Below are 18,951 nucleotides of genomic sequence, written 5' to 3'. Positions count from 1 at the left end.
AACTCCTTTTATTTTAGTTATAAAAGGAATAATATTTAAAATATCTTCTTTCAGGTACCCCAAATCGAATTAGAAGGGAAGGCCGGGGCTCCATATTTACCAGTCAAACAAGTAGTGTAACTGAGGCTGCCTCCGATGAAATTGACATTGATATAGAAGACCCTCCAAGAGTTACCGTGTAAGTACTCTTTTTTTTTTTCAATAGATAGGTACTCTCAAGTCAAGAAATAATCATTAAGAAAACTAAGTTTTGTTATAGAATCCGTAACTCCTGACATATGTAGGTGATGAAAAGGAATAAAGAAGAGCAATTCAAGTCATATACAGAAAAACAGGAACAATGAAAAGAATATTAACATGAAAAGCACAATGACAGGTCAGTGTGGGTAGAGGGAGAAATAGAAAGAAAACACAAAAGGATTGCGAGCCAGTCTATTGTATCTATAGATAGCGGTACAGTATATGGAGATGTGGAGATTGTCCTTGTCTTTTTGTATTTTCTTTCTATTTCTTCTTTTTCCAACTCTGACCTGTCATTGTATTTTTTCTGTAATGCTGCCATGTGTTCCTTTCATTGTTCCTGTCTTTTTATATATATCTACTGACATACGGTAGTTAACTACACCCATTTCTTTGCCCTAATAGTTCAGTGCATTTGCTTTTGTATAGGGATCCCTTATATAATGTGGTTTGCTTGTGCAGTAGGTTTCACGTTTGTTATAATGGCATACCTATGGGCCAAGTAGTATGCTGAATTCACACATGTGAAATGTGTTGTAATCATCAAAGTTAAAGAAGAAGAAACTGAAACCACTTGCCATCCTGCTCCACATAGCTTTTGGACCTGCTTACACTGACTGCAGCTTTTATTGAAAAATATAGACAATTTCTGGATATATTATGCTTGAGACCTTTTAAGATGTGAGTTTGTATTATTCACTTTATTTCCATTAATCCCTTGTATGATCAGGGGATGAAGTTGCCCTTCAGTAACACTAATACTGACAGCTCTGTCATAAAAGAATTCTTATTTATTGCAGGGAAACATTTGTAGAATTCTGATGAAAGAACGCAAAACTTATTCCCTCTTTGTAATTTGGTAAAAAGCAATGATGCAGGATTCAGATCCTTATTAATTTTCATTGTTTATTCTTGAAACGTGCTTGTGGTACATCATAATAACATTTTCTCATAATATATATGAGTCATGTAAATAATTCTGGTTTTTCATAGCACCTGCAGAGATTACTTTGTGTTATATTTATAATGGAAATGGAACGAAGGCATGTAAGAAAAGGAGGTAAGGTACCGGTATGCATCTATCTTTCCATTATGCACATTGTTCACAACGTATTTACAAAATACATTATGTCAGGGCCTCTCAAACGCCGAAAATCTCATGCATGCAAACAGCGGTGCAGAGTTCCTGTGCACAGTGCATCGGTCCCGCTCGGCTCGGACCAACACTTCGTCTCTGGGCTACTCTGCTAAGCTCGGCTCAACTCAGCTCGGATTTGGAGCGCTTTGGAGCAAGTGAGGAAGTGGAGACAGGTGGAGTGAGTGAAACAGGCGTGGGGAAAGACAGAACAGCGCTATTACTCCAAATCGAGGAGTGGGGGTCTGCACTCTGGTCAACCAAGCGAAGTCGTCCTTTGCACCGTGCACAGTGCATGCACCCTGAGAGGCCCTGTTTTATAGGAATCACCCACTGTAATAATAATAATAATAATAATAATAATAATAATAATAATAATAATAATAATAATAATAATAATAAATTGTATTTTAAATCGCATTTGAACTGCTGTAATATTTAACTTTCACAACCACTATATCATATTTTCATACAGGAATGTTGTTACAAACATTTCCTAATTTTCATTCGTCACATCTTTCGTAAACTGGTTCTGTACTAACGTCACATAAGGAAATATTAACATAATTTCCTTCCTCAAAATTACTTATTATATATATTGGAAAGGGAAGAGGATCCAGAGATGCAATTGGATTATTGGGACCTGCCTTCTTGTAGTTAATTAAGCAAATTATATTTATTTTGAAAGACTTGATTATCAGTAACTTTAAATAGCTTTATAGGTAAAAGAAGTGAATTTCTTAGTTGAATGGCTAAACACTGTAAGGGAATTTCCCAAATGGTAGCCAGTACCATCTAATGTTTCTTCCATCAAAACCTTAATTCACTTTCAGTAATATCACTGGTCTCATAAAGTTTGCCTATTAATTTACAAAATGTTCACTAGGAAATCTTACTGAAAATCATCTGCAAATTTAATGGACAGACTGTGTAATGTAAAAATAATCTTAATGCACAATATTCTAAAGTAGATCTCAATTTGGCAGTATTACATACACACTTAAAAATAAAATCTGCACTGTGTAAAATAATTTATCTTGTTACAACTCTTGAATGACTCAGAGAGTCCACTGCACATGTATAGTAGTCTTTGACCTTGTTGATTCATGTTAGATTGGGGTATCCTTTGTTTTAATAGCTCAGGACTGTAACTATCTTTTTACCTGAGGGAGATGTATTTCCACTGATATCTGAATGTTTAATGCCTGAAGCATTTCTTATACAATATTCATATTTCCTCTTACATCGTACTAGGTTTTAGTAAATAGGATATATTGACAGAGAACTTCACCATCCATGACCATATCTGTATGGCGTAATCAGGTAACGAGAGATTTGAGTGGATAATTTTGTAGTGGGTAATCAGTGTCTTTAAAACTAAAGTCACTACTACATTGACTACACTTATTATACAGTTATTTACAAATTTGCTCACGTTTGAGTTTTCCACTCAACACAGTGGTTGTACTCATGAATGTAACCAAACACACAGCCCTCTGGTGCGTCGATCTTCTGTTCTTCAACACGGCTTCTCACACCACAGCCTTGTTCACATCACAGTTCACTACACAGCTCACTACACTTCCCGTAATTAAGACAGTCTTGCTCCACTTTGACACACTTGTTGCTTGATGATGCTTGTTGTTTTAAGGGGCCTAACTTGTCACTTGACTCATGACTGTCTTGTAACTCACTCACAATTGACCCAAGACTGAATGGCATTTGCTGGCTCCACTCTTTAGATAGGCCAGCAGGAGATTCTTGCAGTTTCCATTTCCAGATCATTCTGGGCACTTTTTCTATTGTTAGCTGTAGAGCAAGGCTTGCAGCATGAGCTGCAATATTGTACTGTTTTTATGGTGAGTGATGCAGCTCACAATGTTCAGCAGTTTTGTACTTTTTTTTTTCTCCTCTTATTTTTTTTACAATTTGCTTTACATCGCACTGACACAGATAGGTCTTATGGGAGAGGATAGGGCTAGGTATGGGAAGGAAGCGGCCATGACATTAATTAAGGTACAGTCCCAGCATTTGCCTAGTGTGAAATCGGGAAACCATGAAAAACCATCTTCAGGGCTGTCAACAGTGGGGTTTGAACCCACTATCTCCTGAATGCAAGCTGATAGCTACTGGACCCAAACTGTGCAGCCACTTGCTCGGTCCTTTTCCCTCCTCTTCTAAGTAAATAGGAACTTTGAACTTTCACTATCTGTTCTCTGAACTGCTGTCAATACTCATAATTCCTCTTACATCACACTAGGCTTTAATAAATAGGATACCAGGCGAGTTGGTCATGCCGTTAGGGGCACGCAGATGTGATCTCGCATCCGGGAGATAGCGGGTTCGAACTCCACTGTCGGCAGCCCTAAAGATGGTTTTCCGTGGTTTTCCCATTTTCACACCAGGAAAATGCTGGGTCTGTACCTTAATTTAAGACCACAGCCGCTTCCTTCCCATTCCTAGGCCTTTTCTGTCCCATTGTCGCCATAAGACCTATCTGTGTCAGTGCGACGTAAAGCATATAGCAAAAAAAAGTTAATTAGAATAAAAATAAATAGGATATATTGACAGAGAGCTTTCTCAATGAAGTAAACTTGGAAACTGTGTTTGGGACCTTTTTTACTTCATTTAATGTTATATTATTCCATGCATAGTTGCAATGTGTATCTGTCGTTTGGGTTGATGAGCATATGCTGATCACTGCTGTGGAATTGAATCCAATTGTCAGAACTGTAATTTTACTTTGGTGCCATGTTAAGCAGGTTTTAAATGACTTTACTGTTCCACTGTGATAGATATCGTGTTATCGTCGCCATAAGACCTATCTGTGTCGGTGCGACGTAAAGCAACTAGCAACAAACAGATATCATGTTATCTTCGGAGTGATAGTATCCGTGATATACTCAAACTTAGCGAAGAGAAAAACTTTAGTGATCTTAGTTCAGAAAGTGACGATAAAATTACACAAGCATTTCTTCTAGAGAGTTGCTTGAATATCATCGATCAGTGCAGGATTCAAGCTCTGGCAAGAGTAGTGAAAGAGAATGAGGATGAAACTGCTGCTTTACAGGGCAATTGGGATGTGTGGGGATGTAGGAGACAAAGATTTCCAGCAAATTATATTTCTGCAAACAAAGGAGAACTTGTTGATAACAAAGAGCCTGTGAAAATATACAAATATTTTGTAGATGATAAGCTTTGTGAGTTACGGGAACATTCATTGAGTATATTCTTCTTCTGTAATTGTTGTTTTTGCAATACTGTGTCAATATTATTCAGTGCGTTTGTACTATTATTATGTGATAAGGTAAGGGTGTATTCTGCCCGAAGGCAGAACCGAACCTCTGCAGAGGTGTGCCTGAGCTGGAGTTTATGTACAGTAGGGTGCCCAGTCCTTTCCGGTCCTCCATTCCCTTACCTCCCGCCAACAGTGCGTGGCAACCCATCCAAATCTTGACCACGCTCAATGTTGCTTAACTTCGAAGATCTTACGGGATCCGGTGTTTCAACACAGCTATGGCAGTTGGCATTATTATGTGAAAATATCAATCTCATTTAAAGTTGAGCCGAACCCCTACCCCAAACACACGCGAAAGTCCCACGTATGCAATCCACAGAGGCACAATAAATAAAATCAATTCAAGTCTGAGGATCGTGATTGAGAAAGGCTGCAAGAAACAGGCCTTGATCAGGAGACTGGTCCCTTAAATTAAACCTTCAAAGGACTGATGCTACTTGTGAATGAAAGCTGAGGAGAAGTACACAAATTCATAATTTATTCAAACAAAACATTAAGAGAAAAAAGGAAGGAAAAATATTTAACATGAAATTAACTAGGTTGAGGAAGAATAATAAAGGTTTTATACATGCCTGCAAATTCAGATGGGCATAACTGCCACTGACAATCAAGGGAAATGGGCGACTACATTCCGTAACTGATTACACCAGGAGGTTCACACAGGTCACGCTTCCCACCAGATTTTTATTCAAATTCATAGCACGAAACTTATTTGGTCAATGTATGTAAGCATCATATATCAAATAAAATAAAAACGCCCATGCAGTACACATCTACACAAAATTCGACATATTCAGAATGGCAACAATCCTCTCCCCCCCAAAAAAATCAAGGAGCAAAAAGGAGAAAAAGTACCTAAGCTCCCATAGGGTAAACAGGGGGCTGAAGGCCAAAAGCATGCGCAAGACATGTAATGAAACAACAGATAATGACCAAAATAAAAGTCAACCATACAAGAAAAGGTGATAACATAATGATCGACACAGGTACAGACTCATAGAGAAAAGGAGACAATTCCCAAAGGGATCAAATGAAATGAAAAGTAAACATTCAGTAATACACAAACATAAATGCGACGTCTGTTGTCCCCCATTCATTCAATCACAACATTCGCGCGACCTTTCACTCCGACACGATAAGATATACATGGTAGCAATATCGCCAGTCGGTTAAGGGCACGGCACAACCAACATAGTGACCTCCCAGAGTCACGGGATAACTGGTGCAGACACATCAAATGCCAACATTTCACAGGCCACAAGCAAGACAATAAGCATATCCATCGGGCCATATAATAAACCATGCATATGTTGCCAGCATATCGCGATTCGTACAGATCCAGCCCATCACGGGCTCCGACCCGGATCGCGAGTTATTTTGCACAGTCAATTCAACACAGGCAAAATGTACTAGAGAAGGTGCAGGCCCATATCATTAATAGGAATAATACCATCGAGGCATCACATACATCCATCCCATTCAAACAACGGTGGAAACAGTACGTACCAAAAATATAAGACAAGTGAAACAAATATTAAACAAGGAGTACACATACCTGGAGATATAAAACAATCGGTTAGAAATTTTTTGCTAGGGGCTTTACGTCGCACCAACACAGATAGGTCTTATGGCGACGATGGGATAGGAAAGGCCTAGGAGTTGGAAGGAAGCGGCCGTGGCCTTAATTAAGGTACAGCCCCAGCATTTGCCTGGTGTGAAAATGGGGAAACCACGGAAAACCATCTTCAGGGCTGCCGATAGTGGGATTCGAACCTACTATCTCCCGGATGCAAGCTCACAGCCGCGCGCCTCTACGCGCACGGCCAACTCGCCCGGTAATCGGTTAGAAAGATCAAAGGGTCATTTGCTTTCACGTGAATCTTTTAGAAACATTCTGATACATCACAAAGGCTGATTCATTCTGCATGGGATCCATGTTGATATTCCTCGTCATAAAAATAAAAACTCAGGCAAAGGATAGCAAAATGCTATTCTTCCAGTAGGAAGCTTGACCTTCACTGACAAAGGGCAGAGAGCTGCCACCTGACGAGTAAATCGGGAAACACTTAACCCACGTAGTGTGAGCTAGTTAAAAATGTACCAGGTAAAGAGGGTTTGGAAACGAACCAGAACAACACACTACCGGTACAGGGCCATCACCAAATGGCACAAAATATAAAATAATTGTTACTGTATTGAAATTAGAAAGAAAAAAAAAAGCAATTGAATTGATACTTGTACCTTTATTACACTAAGAAGTTGAATGGTTCTATTTTGCATAATAATGTCATAATTTACAATGCAATGCCTCTCAATGTGCATAGTGTATGAACTATGCATTATAAATATGACTAGGCCTGTAGAAGTCCAAAGAAAATGTGATGAAAGGGAAGATAATACAAATTCACTCCCCACTTAAAGAAAATTTATCAGCTTCCAGCACATTATCACGAGCCTTAACAATTTGCCAGCAGTATATTTTGCTTGCTGCTGGTCTCGCACACACTGTTGAAGCTGCACTGAAATCATTGCCTCTTGCCAGCATTGCAGCATACAGCAGCCTCACACACTCTCAGCCTTTATTGTCACAATTTAAATAGTATTCCTACTTCCTACTGTAGTGGTGTGATAAGCCTTGTCAGCTAACATATTCGTATGCCTCAGTTCAACCCAGGCTTTGTTCCTTACCTTGCACACTTTGGTGGAATCATAGTAGATGAAGTACCTAGAGGATTTGCATTGCCAATAAATTTAAAATTTTAGAGGCTTGGTTTTGCTTTTCAGATCATCAGCTATACATAACAAACAAATATCAAGTCTTGAGGTACATAGCTCTGTATACCTCTCAAGCCATACAAGTTGATCCCAAACATGTGGAAACTAATCAGGGGATGGATAGTACACCCCAAAATAACTACAGAAAGTCCCTATGATCATATAACCTATGGTCGATTGTTTACAGGTTAAGCCTGTTTTAATTATTAGCTAGAATGGGGAAGAGTTCATATTTAGGATTAAATTTGAAGTCAGATGTGGACATTACAGTACTTTGCCAGCATGAGGAATAAGGTTTCCATTGAATACATGCAATGCCTGGGGTGTTTGAACGTATCTGACTATCAATGAGACAGCATGTTCAGGTGTGTATTCAGGCACTTGGTGGATATTTTGAGCACTTCTTGTATTAGAATGCAGTATCCTTATTGGCTCACCAACATTGTGACAGCCACTCAATGTGGGATTTGTCAGGTAAGGCTATTACCAATGTACAAAGTTTGAAAGTCTATATCTCATAAATGATCAACTGTAGGACATATGTCCATAGCGATTTATTGTGTTATTTTGGGGTGTACTATCCACTTCCCTGTTACTTTCCACATGTTTGGGAATACAGTACCGTGTATATTCATCTTCATTCTTCTCCATTGGAGAAGCTTTGTTTCACGAAAGACAAGAACGTTAAGTTTTACAATGCCACATTTTACAAAAGAGTTATTTGGGTCATTCATAGACATGCTTGATACAGCCTCCATGACACCCTGTACTTCACCTCTACTGAACTGGTTGTGCAATGTGCCATAAAATGTGACATACTAGCAACAAAAGTATTACTGGGTTTTCTTCACTTAAAAAAAAAAAAAAAAAAGAATTATTTAATTCTTCTTTGCAAAGTTGGATGACTTACAGGAATTTTTGGTGGAGGTCCCTAACTGCTTCACTTTGGTGGAGGCCCTGGAACAATTCCCCCTCTAGCCAATATGGTAAATCAGCCGTGAATGTGAATATATTTGCTGACTGTTGCTGGATGTTGCGAAAAGGAGTACCAGAATCCATATATCAAAGAAAGACAATAAGGTATTATTTCAAGAAAAAAGGGTAGCAATCCCTCTAGAATGAATGACTGCATGTATGAGTAATTGCTTCAAAATATGTCATTTCTGTTAATATATTAATATTTTATTTTGTATTTCTAGCTATTATTTGTGGATATACGTACTGTGTATTTGTAAATGAAAATATGTTGAATAATCTGTAATAGCTGTTTTCGTTGATAAAGCAAAATATTCATTTTCACAGAGTGTAAACAGTTCAGAGTCCTTTATATCTCTTAGAGAGGGTTTTATCCTGTTATGGTAAATTATTTTAAAACATTTAAGTACTGTGGAAGTCCTTAAGTGCAACAAAAGTTAACAGTGAATCTTTATTGACAGTAAGAACAAAACAATGTTCCTTTATTCATTCTCTTTGTTTGATATTTTCCTTCAGTCAGATACGTTTAAGCTGAATGGTGGAGTCAAGTAGGAAGTTAGTGGTAGTTCAGTGTTCTGCTGGTTGGCAGGTCTTCTTATGGTCTGTATGTTTCCCCATCTTCAGGAAATCTTTTCATGAGGTCATATCTTCTTCCCACGTTAATGTTGTCTACCACCTGGAACTCTTTCCTTCCTCTCGCTCTTTTTCTGTGAACCATCCATTGCATTGCATGTCGTACAGTTATATACATTATACAGTGCCAAAGCCAGATCGTCTTTCATCTTTGGATCTTTTGTAGCATCTCTCTTTCTTCATTTGCTCTTCTTAGTACCTCTTCATTTCTCACACTCTATCTTTCCAACTCATACCCTCCATCTTTCCCCAAATTCACATTTCAAAAGATACTGTTCTTTCATCCTCTTTCCTAAATTTCTGCTCCATACATTAGAATACTCCAATCATAACACTTTGCTAGTCTCATTTTTCAGATCTGTACACATCAAGTACCACCCACCCCTGAATAAGACTTTTTTTTTTTTTTTTTTTAGTTTCACTCAATTTTATTTACAATATTTGATTCAGAACAATAATATCATTTCACTATGTATGTTTCATGAATTAAAATAATTTCAGACAGTTTTTAAGTGTCCTTGAAAACCCAATAAATTATTTTAAACACACACAAAAAAGGTTATCAATCACAGAATAATAGTCAACATTTCATTCATCATCAGAAGTACCACCTTTGGAGCTTTCACTATCACTTTGACTATCACTTTCCCATGATACAGATGTTGATTCCCATAGGGAACCTGAAATATTTGTCCTAAATGAGTAAATTTAAAATACCAATATAAATGGTCCGTTATTGGACATTATAAATTTTCCAGCCAACTCATTCCTGGTTGCCAGCGTTTCACCCCAGTGTGCTAAGTTGGGCTCATCAGTTGGTAAATAGCACACCCACCAAAACGCATGGCTAGTGCATACCATGGAGGCCACTGCGTAGGCTACTTGGAGCCACCGGCAGTGCCAATGCACTATGAGAGACTTTGTCTCATTACCAAAAATTGATGTCTGCCTGGCCATGATATGATATGATATGATATGATATGATATGATATGATATGATATGATATGATATGATATGATATGATATGATATGATATGATATGATATGATACAATCTCACTACTGTTTAAAAGAAAATCTTTCTTCTTTCTCCAAGCTCATATACAATATTCATTTATATCGTATTTCCTACCGGTGGCACGATTTCTGATCATTTCAGCTTCCTTTATAACTTTCAGTTTTTCACTTACAGTAAAAGACCACAAACACTTTGTTGAATTCATGTTTACACGTGCCTCTCTAAGAACGTGAGACTGTAGACTGACTGCCGCCGAGCACTTACGGTAAAAGAAAAGTGTGTTTGGGGTTGGGGGGAGCACTCGCCGAGAAGATTGGTCCCCAAGTCACAGCGACTACGAGAGTGCCGATGTTTGATTTCAGGTTGTTCTGTACTGAGAAATAATTTTACTGAGCTTATAAACAACAGCTGAGTTCTAGAAAAGTTTTACACACATTTATATTATAGAACAAATCTCTATTATCACATGAAATACATAAGACAAAACAATACGGTACACACATGTTCACTTGATATTTTCAAACAAACACTGTCGGAAGACGTGGTTGAATTCAGTACCAACCCTTAAAACTAAAATACACTAAAATACATAACATTCCCTAAGACACGTGAAGTATCACGCCACAAAATGAAAGGCTTGAAAAAGACCCGCACCCAATTTTTAGAAGTGATATTTTTTTAAAAAGTGCATGTAGTATTCGGGATTATATGGTATCTTTGGTAACGTAGTTTCCTAGGTATCATACTTAAAACTGTCCAGTTTGTGGATTTACTCATCTTCCAATGTTATACGGTAGTAATGTTTTTCTGTTTTCCTCCTATGAGCATACATTTTGTGTTTTCTTCATTTTGTTTATTTTCATTCTATATTTTACACATAAGTTGTTAAGATCCTTCAACATCTTACTTTCCGCTAGAATTACTATGCACCGGGCGAGTTGGCCGAGCGCGTAGAGGCGCGCGGCTGTGAGCTTGCATCCGGGAGATAGTAGGTTCGAATCCCACTATCGGCAGCCCTGAAGATGGTTTTCCGTGGTTTCCCATGTTCACGCCAGGCAAATGCTGGGGCTGTACCTTAATTAAGTCCACGGCCGCTTCCTTCCAACTCCTAGGCCTTTCCTATCCCATCGTCGCCATAAGACCTATCTGTGTCGGTGTGGCGTAAAGCCCCTAGCAAAAAAAATAAAAACAAAAAAAAATTACTATGTCATCTGCAAATCATGTGCACTCTATCTTTTTTCCTCTTAGGTATACTCCTTTTCTTCCATCTAAACATTCTTTAATGATTTCCTCTTAATAAATATTGAAGAGAGTGGGCAACAGGCAGCAACCCTGTCCCCCTCCTCCATCCAAGTCCATTCTCTTCTATCATTTTCTCTCCAGTTTTCTCTCATTCATTCTGGTTTAAATATAAGTCTTTGATTAATCTTCTCTCTTTCCAAACTTCATAAGCATCAATATTTTCCATTTCAGACAATGAAATGCCTTCTCTGAATCTATGAATACTGCATTCACTCTCCTTTTCTTCTGAATGTAGCTTTCTCCTATAACTCTCACTAGTCCAAGAGCATCCCTCATTCCTGTTCCTTTTCTAAAAGCATATTGCTCTTCTCTAATACACTCAGTTTCCCATTCAATCTTCTCTTGATAGTTCTTGGTATTATTTTAGCTGCATGGGATATCAAACTTCTTGTTCTGTGCTCTTCATATTTCTTTACATTCTTTTTAACAGGTATCAGTTTTTCTTTTCCATCCCCTATTAAGGTCATCTTCTCTTGATAGTTCTTGGTATTATTTTAGCTGCATGGGATATCAAACTTCTTGTTCTGTGCTCTTCATATTTCTTTGCATTCTTTTTAACAGGTATCAGTTTTTCTTTTCCATCCCCTATTAAGGTCTTGATTGATTCAATTTTTACTCCATCTCTTCCCATTGCTTTCTCATTTTTAACTCCTTTATGGATTTCTCTACCTCACTTTTCAGTATACTGTACACAATATTTCTTCTTCCACCATTCCTTCTTTTTCTAATGCTAGTTCTTCTTTACCAGGTTTGTTCTCTATCACACAAACAACTATATATATAAAATCCCTATTCTGTTATTCACAGTGATATTGAAAAAAACTAGATTGTTTCAACAGGTGAAATTGGTACCAGTTATAGTTTGTTATGTTTTCTTTACAAGAAAAAGACAATGAATCTCTCATGATCATGACTTTTGTACTTTTTAAAAGAAAGATACATTTCTATGGCTAAAAAGTTAGCATGCTGGCCTTTTATTCAAGGAGTCCCAGGTTCAATTCCCAGTTGGGATGGTGATTTTAACTTGCATTAGTAAGTTTCTATGGCTTGGGATCTGGATGTTTGTGAGTTTTTCAGCATTATATTTCATCTTGTACAGGATCCCATCCTCACAGACACGCAGGTCGCTGATACAGCATCAAATCAAAATACCTACACCAGGCCTCTCCAGAGGCCACATGCCATTATTATTATTATTATTATTATTATTATTATTATTATTATTATTATTATTATTATTATTATTATTATTATTATTATTATTATTATTATTATTATTATTATTATTATTATTATTATTATTATTATTATTATTATTATTATTATTATTATTATTATTATTATTATTATTATTATTATTATTATTATTATTATTATTATTATTATTATTATTATTATTATTATTATTATTATTATTATTATTATTATTATTATTATTATTATTATTATTATTATTATTATTATTATTATTATTATTATTATTATTATTATTATTATTATTATTATTATTATTATTATTATTATTATTATTATTATTATTATTATTATTATTATTATTATTATTATTATTATTATTATTATTATTATTATTATTATTATTATTATTATTATTATTATTATTATTATTATTATTATTATTATTATTATTATTATTATTATTATTATTATTATTATTATTATTATTATTATTATTATTATTATTATTATTATTATTATTATTATTATTATTATTATTATTATTATTATTATTATTATTATTATTATTATTATTATTATTATTATTATTATTATTATTATTATTATTATTATTATTATTATCAGCGAAGTTATTGTCTCACATTCGCCATGATGATGTAATACGCAGCTATATCTATTGACATGAGTTCGAACTACGTACATGTTGACTTCTGTTGCCTTCCACAGATATGTATATTGAGAAAATTAGTACCAGGTATGGGTTACAAGAACAGTGCAATGATGACCATCATACTTGATCTGTTTAGTGAAAAACACTATCTTTCAATGAAATTAATGAAGAATTTTTTTCCAATATGGAGTATGAAAATACATTATCTCTACAATAAGCATAGGGTTAGAATAAGCCATCTGATATTTGTGGGCATTAAAGCGTGAAGTTTATATGGTCTCACACCATGGTTAGGTGGTTCGAGTTCCGTTTGTCGGAAATATTTTTACCATCAGAATGTTGGCCGGCAGGGTAGAGGAGGTGGTGGTATACAATTTCTAATCACTAGAATGCATGCCAAAATCCTGGATTAAATCTCAAACCTCTACAAAGTGCACATATGGATTGAGGGCATATGACACTGTGGATGGTGATTCATCCATCGGATGAGGACGTAAACCCTTGAGCAGACCCTTTAGTGCTATTCGACAGGAGTAAGCTATGCGCCAGCACCGGGCTTCAACCTCTCCCTTCCAACTATCACGTCATTCATTTCCAGTTTTGATCATCAAAGGCTGTATGAATTTCATGTATTAAATTAATTTTGTTTAAATGAGCCAATCATCTAACATATTAAAACTCGACATGGAAGATGAATAGAGTAAATAAAGGCAAAATTGGCAAAGATGAAATGTGCAGGTACAACAAACAATTGAAGTGAAAACGATGCATTTGGAGAAAGAAGAATTAAATAAAGTTAAGTCACAGTGAAGACAAAGAAATGACTGTAAATTTGCAGGCCTCTACGTCTAACATATGAATGTCAGAATATGTGGAGTAAATGAGACAGGCTGAGTTAATCAAATGGGATGATGTAACCATGGCTCCCCTTTACACTCTTTCAGTTGAAGGCCAGCTACTTATAATGAACAACAAATCACCTTTTGCTAGGAACATGATCTTGCTTGCTGCAGGCTTCGCACAGTGCCTGGCAGTAATTCCAGACTGTTATAGAACAGGTGTTATGCAGTCAAGTTTTAAATATTGTACTTTATGGCCAAAAGTTAAGAATTAACTTCACTGAATGGATTCTAAAACTCGAAAATGGAGAAGTAGGCCAAATGGCACTATTGAGATTCAACAAAGCATTATTTCAAAAAATATTGTACGAAATTCACTTGGTACTTCATTTCATCCAAGTCAGAGTACAATGTTTTCCAAACTAGCAATCTTTTTGCGCAAGAAATGAACAAGTTAACATCATCAACCAATAGATTCTGAATAGTTTGATAGGTGACCAAATAATGTACATTAGCATTGACTCCATATTGTGCAATGATATTAATGAAGTTAATAAAGCTGGTTTGTGCAATAAAACAAGACTGAATCTATGGAAGCTAGGCAAAAATATCCTTCATGCAGAAATTCAGATGGACTCTGCTTCAGGAAGAAAGTGTTTTATTCCAAGAACAGATTTAGCACCTGTGAATCTGGGTATACCATTAGTTCTTAAATGGAGGTAATTTCCTCTAAATTTAGCTTTTTCTATCACAATGAATAAGTCACCAGGACAAACTTTAAAGTTGGGATAAATCTCTCCACTCCAGTGTTTTGAACAGTTGGCTGTAGGTTTCTCAAGAGTACACATATCCATAGATGTCAAAGTACAACTTCGAGCTACAACTGCACTCAATATAGTTTCTATCCAATTACTATAATACCTATTTTAATTCCATTCAAATGCTGTAAAAACCTGGAAAGTGTAACTTTTATTCTTAAGATATATTAATAGTCCATTTAAAATTTCCAATTACTTTATAGATGGTAATTTCGACTGTCGAAGGCAGGCTTACATACTAGATGTACATAATCTCTCCATCATTTTAGAACTTCCTGTTGTTCAGTTACTGTTCTGCCATCCATTGTTTCTATCTCATGGTTAATATTGCCACTTTTTAAAAAAAATCCTAGTTCCAAAGCCTCTTTATACATTATATCATATTTGCCATCTCTGTTTTTTTTTTTCACTACATTTTTCTCTAAGCTATTTGTCATGACCAAGTTGTAGCCAGAGGGCCAGTGTCATGGCATCATAGTGATTGTAATGTTGTTGGTGGAGTGTAATATAATTAAGTAGTAACTTTTACTCTAGGAGAAGCAAAAGTGATGGCAACTCTTTGATTATGTTGGATGAAAACATTTCAACATTCTGGACATCTGGTGACCGTGACAGGACTGCTGGATGACAAAGAGGTACTAAGCAGTTTTCGGCATTGACGATGTTAATACTTATTTTTCTTCATTTTGAAGATGGATAAGCCAATTATTGCAGTTGTAGGGAAAAGAGCAGGTTTGAGATCAGCTTTCAGCCAAGCCCATGCTTGAGCTTGTAGTTTGTTAGCAGAAAAGGGGTTCACGATAGAAGAAGTTTTGGCAAGGTTCACTGTAGCCGAGAGTAGTTTTTTCAAAATGAAAGAGGGAGATGAAGAAATTTTGAATGAACTCTATCAGGCAGAATCAAGTGAAGAGGTAGATGCCAAAGTTGACAAAGAAGAAATTGTGAGAACAAGATTGGAGAGTGAAAATATGGGGTTATCTGCACCTTCATTGTCTGAAAAACAGAGATTGATACTCTCTCCTAAACTTGAATCAGTGAACAGTGATATGTCTAAGTGTATAGTGTTTTGGCTCAGTTTTCAGGCATCGATTGTGACTCTGATTTTCTAAGGAAAAAAAGTTTTTGATTCAGTCAACACTTCCCATGTCTAGGGCTCAAGCTATGGTTGATAGTTTCCCCAACCCACTCAGTATATAATTATCATAAAGCTGTCGAGGCGCTCAAAACTATCTTAGGTTGGAAAGATTTGCTTTGCAAATATTATACTAGGGAACTGCTTAAGTTGATTCAGGGTAGAGAAATGAAGCTTAGCAACCTCTATGATAAAACTGATACCCAGTCGAGTGAGATCCTTGGAAAGTCTGGGAATTATGTCTGAGAATGCCGCTATTCTGTTTCTATTAGTGGAGTCTTGCTTGCCATTGCAGGTACTCAGTGTGGCAGTGGACTAATTCAGGCCACAGTGCCTCCTTACAAATGAAAATGGAAAATCTGATATAATTTTTAAGATGAGAGGTAGAAACAGAAGAAAGGGTACAGATCGAGTCAGTCACTTGAAGGAATGTCAACCAGAGATAAAGGTACAAGTAATTGTGGGTATTCTCACCACAAGTTAGAACAGTGCCCTACTGCAGTAGACCTGCCAAATGTGAGCCTGAATGAGACCTGTGCATTTTGCGATGGATAGCATAATTCTATTGTGTGTTAAGAGACTAAGAACAAGATGTTTAGGGAAAAGAGAGACATATTGGCTACAAGGGAATGGTGTTTTGGTTGCATGAGAGTTGGTCACAATGTGAGGTGATGTGGAGCAGGATAGGCTTCTTGTAAGGGACACCACATTTTGCTAATGTGTCTCAAAGGTGAATCCGAAGGTAGAAGAGGTATACCAGACAAAATGAAGGAAATTGATTTATCGCTGATATTGACAGAGTTTTTGTTTGGTTTACTTTCTGAGCCTATTTTTATGCAGACGATGATCCTGTTTGCGCAAATTCACAATGAAGTGAAGAAGATACAACTGATGGTGGATAATGAATTGTGTCTTTTATATATTCGCAAGTGACTGGTGGAGGACAAAATATCCAGCCAAAGCCAAAATTGAAGCTGTCCATTCACCTTTTGTTCGGCAGAAATCATATTTGACATCCCATAAAATGAACAAAATTAGATTGATGAGCCTGAAGAATTTTGCTTGTACTCTGAGCCTGTTGGATGTGTATTGCATCGACGATGATGTGCCGGTGATCAGTTAAAACAAAGGATTCTTGATGGGTAAACCCTGTCAATATTTATTGTTTTCACTAAAATATAGTCAATCTACATTATTCACACATGTTTTGGGAAAATTATACTATTCTCAGTGATATCAAAAACACCTACAAAACATCCTTACTTTCTAGTATCCAAGACAAACATTACAATTATTCAACTTGTGTTGTTACATATCTATAACTTAGCGCTAAAACAGACTGGCGGGAAAAATATATCCAAACACCATGAAATAAGGAATGTAGAATACAGAAATTATGGCAATATATTTGTTGAGGTAACATATTTAATTGATTAAAGGTAAAAGACTACACATTGCAAATGTGTCATGCTGGTCCATTAATAACTGGTGCAATCACCTGACTGTTGAATGCAGGCATGCAAACATGAATGCATTGTATTGTACAGGTGCTGGATGTCAGCATGTGTGGTGGAGTTCCATGCCTATTGCACTTGGTCGGTCAATACAGGGATGGTTAATGCTGGTTGTGGATGATGCTGGAGTTTTCGAGCAATAATGTCCCATACGTGCTCAATTGGGGACAGATTGGGGGATTGAGCAGGCCAAGGCAACATGTTGATGCTATGTAGAGCACGTTGTGTTATAACAGCGGCAGGGTGGCGTGCATTATCCTCTTGGAAAACACCCCCAGGAATGTTGTTCATGAATGGCAGCACAACAGATCAATATCGTCGTCATAAGACCTATCTGTGTTGGTGCGACGTAAAGCCAATAGCAAAAAAGAAAGAAAAAAGGTCAAATCACCAGATGGATCTACACATGGATCTGTCATCCAATGAGCTCTTGCTTGACGCCAGTGAAGTCGCAGACGGTGGTGGTTTGGGGTATGTGGAATGCACGCTGCAGGGCGTCTGGCTAAGAGCTGTCCTTCAAGTAACCGATTTCAAAGAGTTCGCTGCATCACTGTGGTGCTAACTGCTGCTCGAACTGCTCCTGCAGACGCAGTCCACTGCGCCACAGCCATACGCCGAATATAGCACCCTCCATCTCGGTGGTGCCACGGGGACGTCTGGAGCCCGGTCTTCTTGAGAGCGTACCTTCTCCTAACAACTGCTGCCAGCACGCATGCACAGTGGAGACATTCCTCCCAAGTTGTTCTGCAATAGCGCAGATGGAAAATCCACCTTCACGAAGCCCTGTTATAAGGCCTTGTTCAAACACAGTGAGCTGTTGATACTGGCCTCTTCGTAATCGTAAAGGCGTTCTTGACCCACTCACAGTCACTCTGTCCAATCTCACAGGCAACTAACACTCTCGCACAGTATAGCCCATATTTAAACAGCAAACCTGATGTGCAATGTCAGGGGACTGCTACTAGCACCATGCTAATATGATTTGTGGAAAATTTGAATCAACATCATCTTTCAATGTATAAACACACCTACCAATGTTTGTTAATCTACCACAACCCTTTTTTGGTATCTGGATATTTTTTTCTGCCAGTGTATATTCCTCTTGATGATGCTATTTTCAGAATGTTAATGTGTCCATTCTTGAAATTAATGTTTGAAAAACACACTTAAAAGTTTGTGTAATGCAGTACCAATATGGTGTGTTGGAAAATCAGAAGATTGTGAATGTATTGGGCACATAGCAATAAATTCTTATATCATTACAATCATAGGCCAGCTATGATAAATATATGTAAAAAAAAAACTTTTACACAAAATGAAGTACCTGTGTTAAGGCTGTCAATGTCTTATATTACTATAGATTCTATTGATTGTTTGTCCTGCCCCTTTTAACAAGCTTAAAGAT

At 36.8% G+C, this 18,951-nt stretch overlaps 1 protein-coding gene across 1 annotated transcript in view; it reads left to right on the top strand.

Annotated features, from left to right (window-relative positions):
* The window catches only part of LOC136857683 (potassium voltage-gated channel subfamily KQT member 1), a 266,956-nt gene that overhangs the window by 165,011 nt on the left and 82,994 nt on the right, over positions 1 to 18,951 (top strand). The window contains exon 8 of the mRNA XM_067136536.2: positions 55 to 178. Coding sequence (XP_066992637.2) covers positions 55 to 178 — 124 coding nt within the window. The remainder of the gene's footprint in view (positions 1 to 54; positions 179 to 18,951) is intronic.

This window comes from Anabrus simplex, chromosome 1 (genome assembly GCF_040414725.1).
Source record: "Anabrus simplex isolate iqAnaSimp1 chromosome 1, ASM4041472v1, whole genome shotgun sequence".
NCBI lineage: Eukaryota > Metazoa > Arthropoda > Insecta > Orthoptera > Tettigoniidae > Anabrus > Anabrus simplex.
The sequence above is the reverse complement of the archived record's forward strand: the minus strand, read 5'-3'. Positions and strand labels throughout refer to the sequence as shown.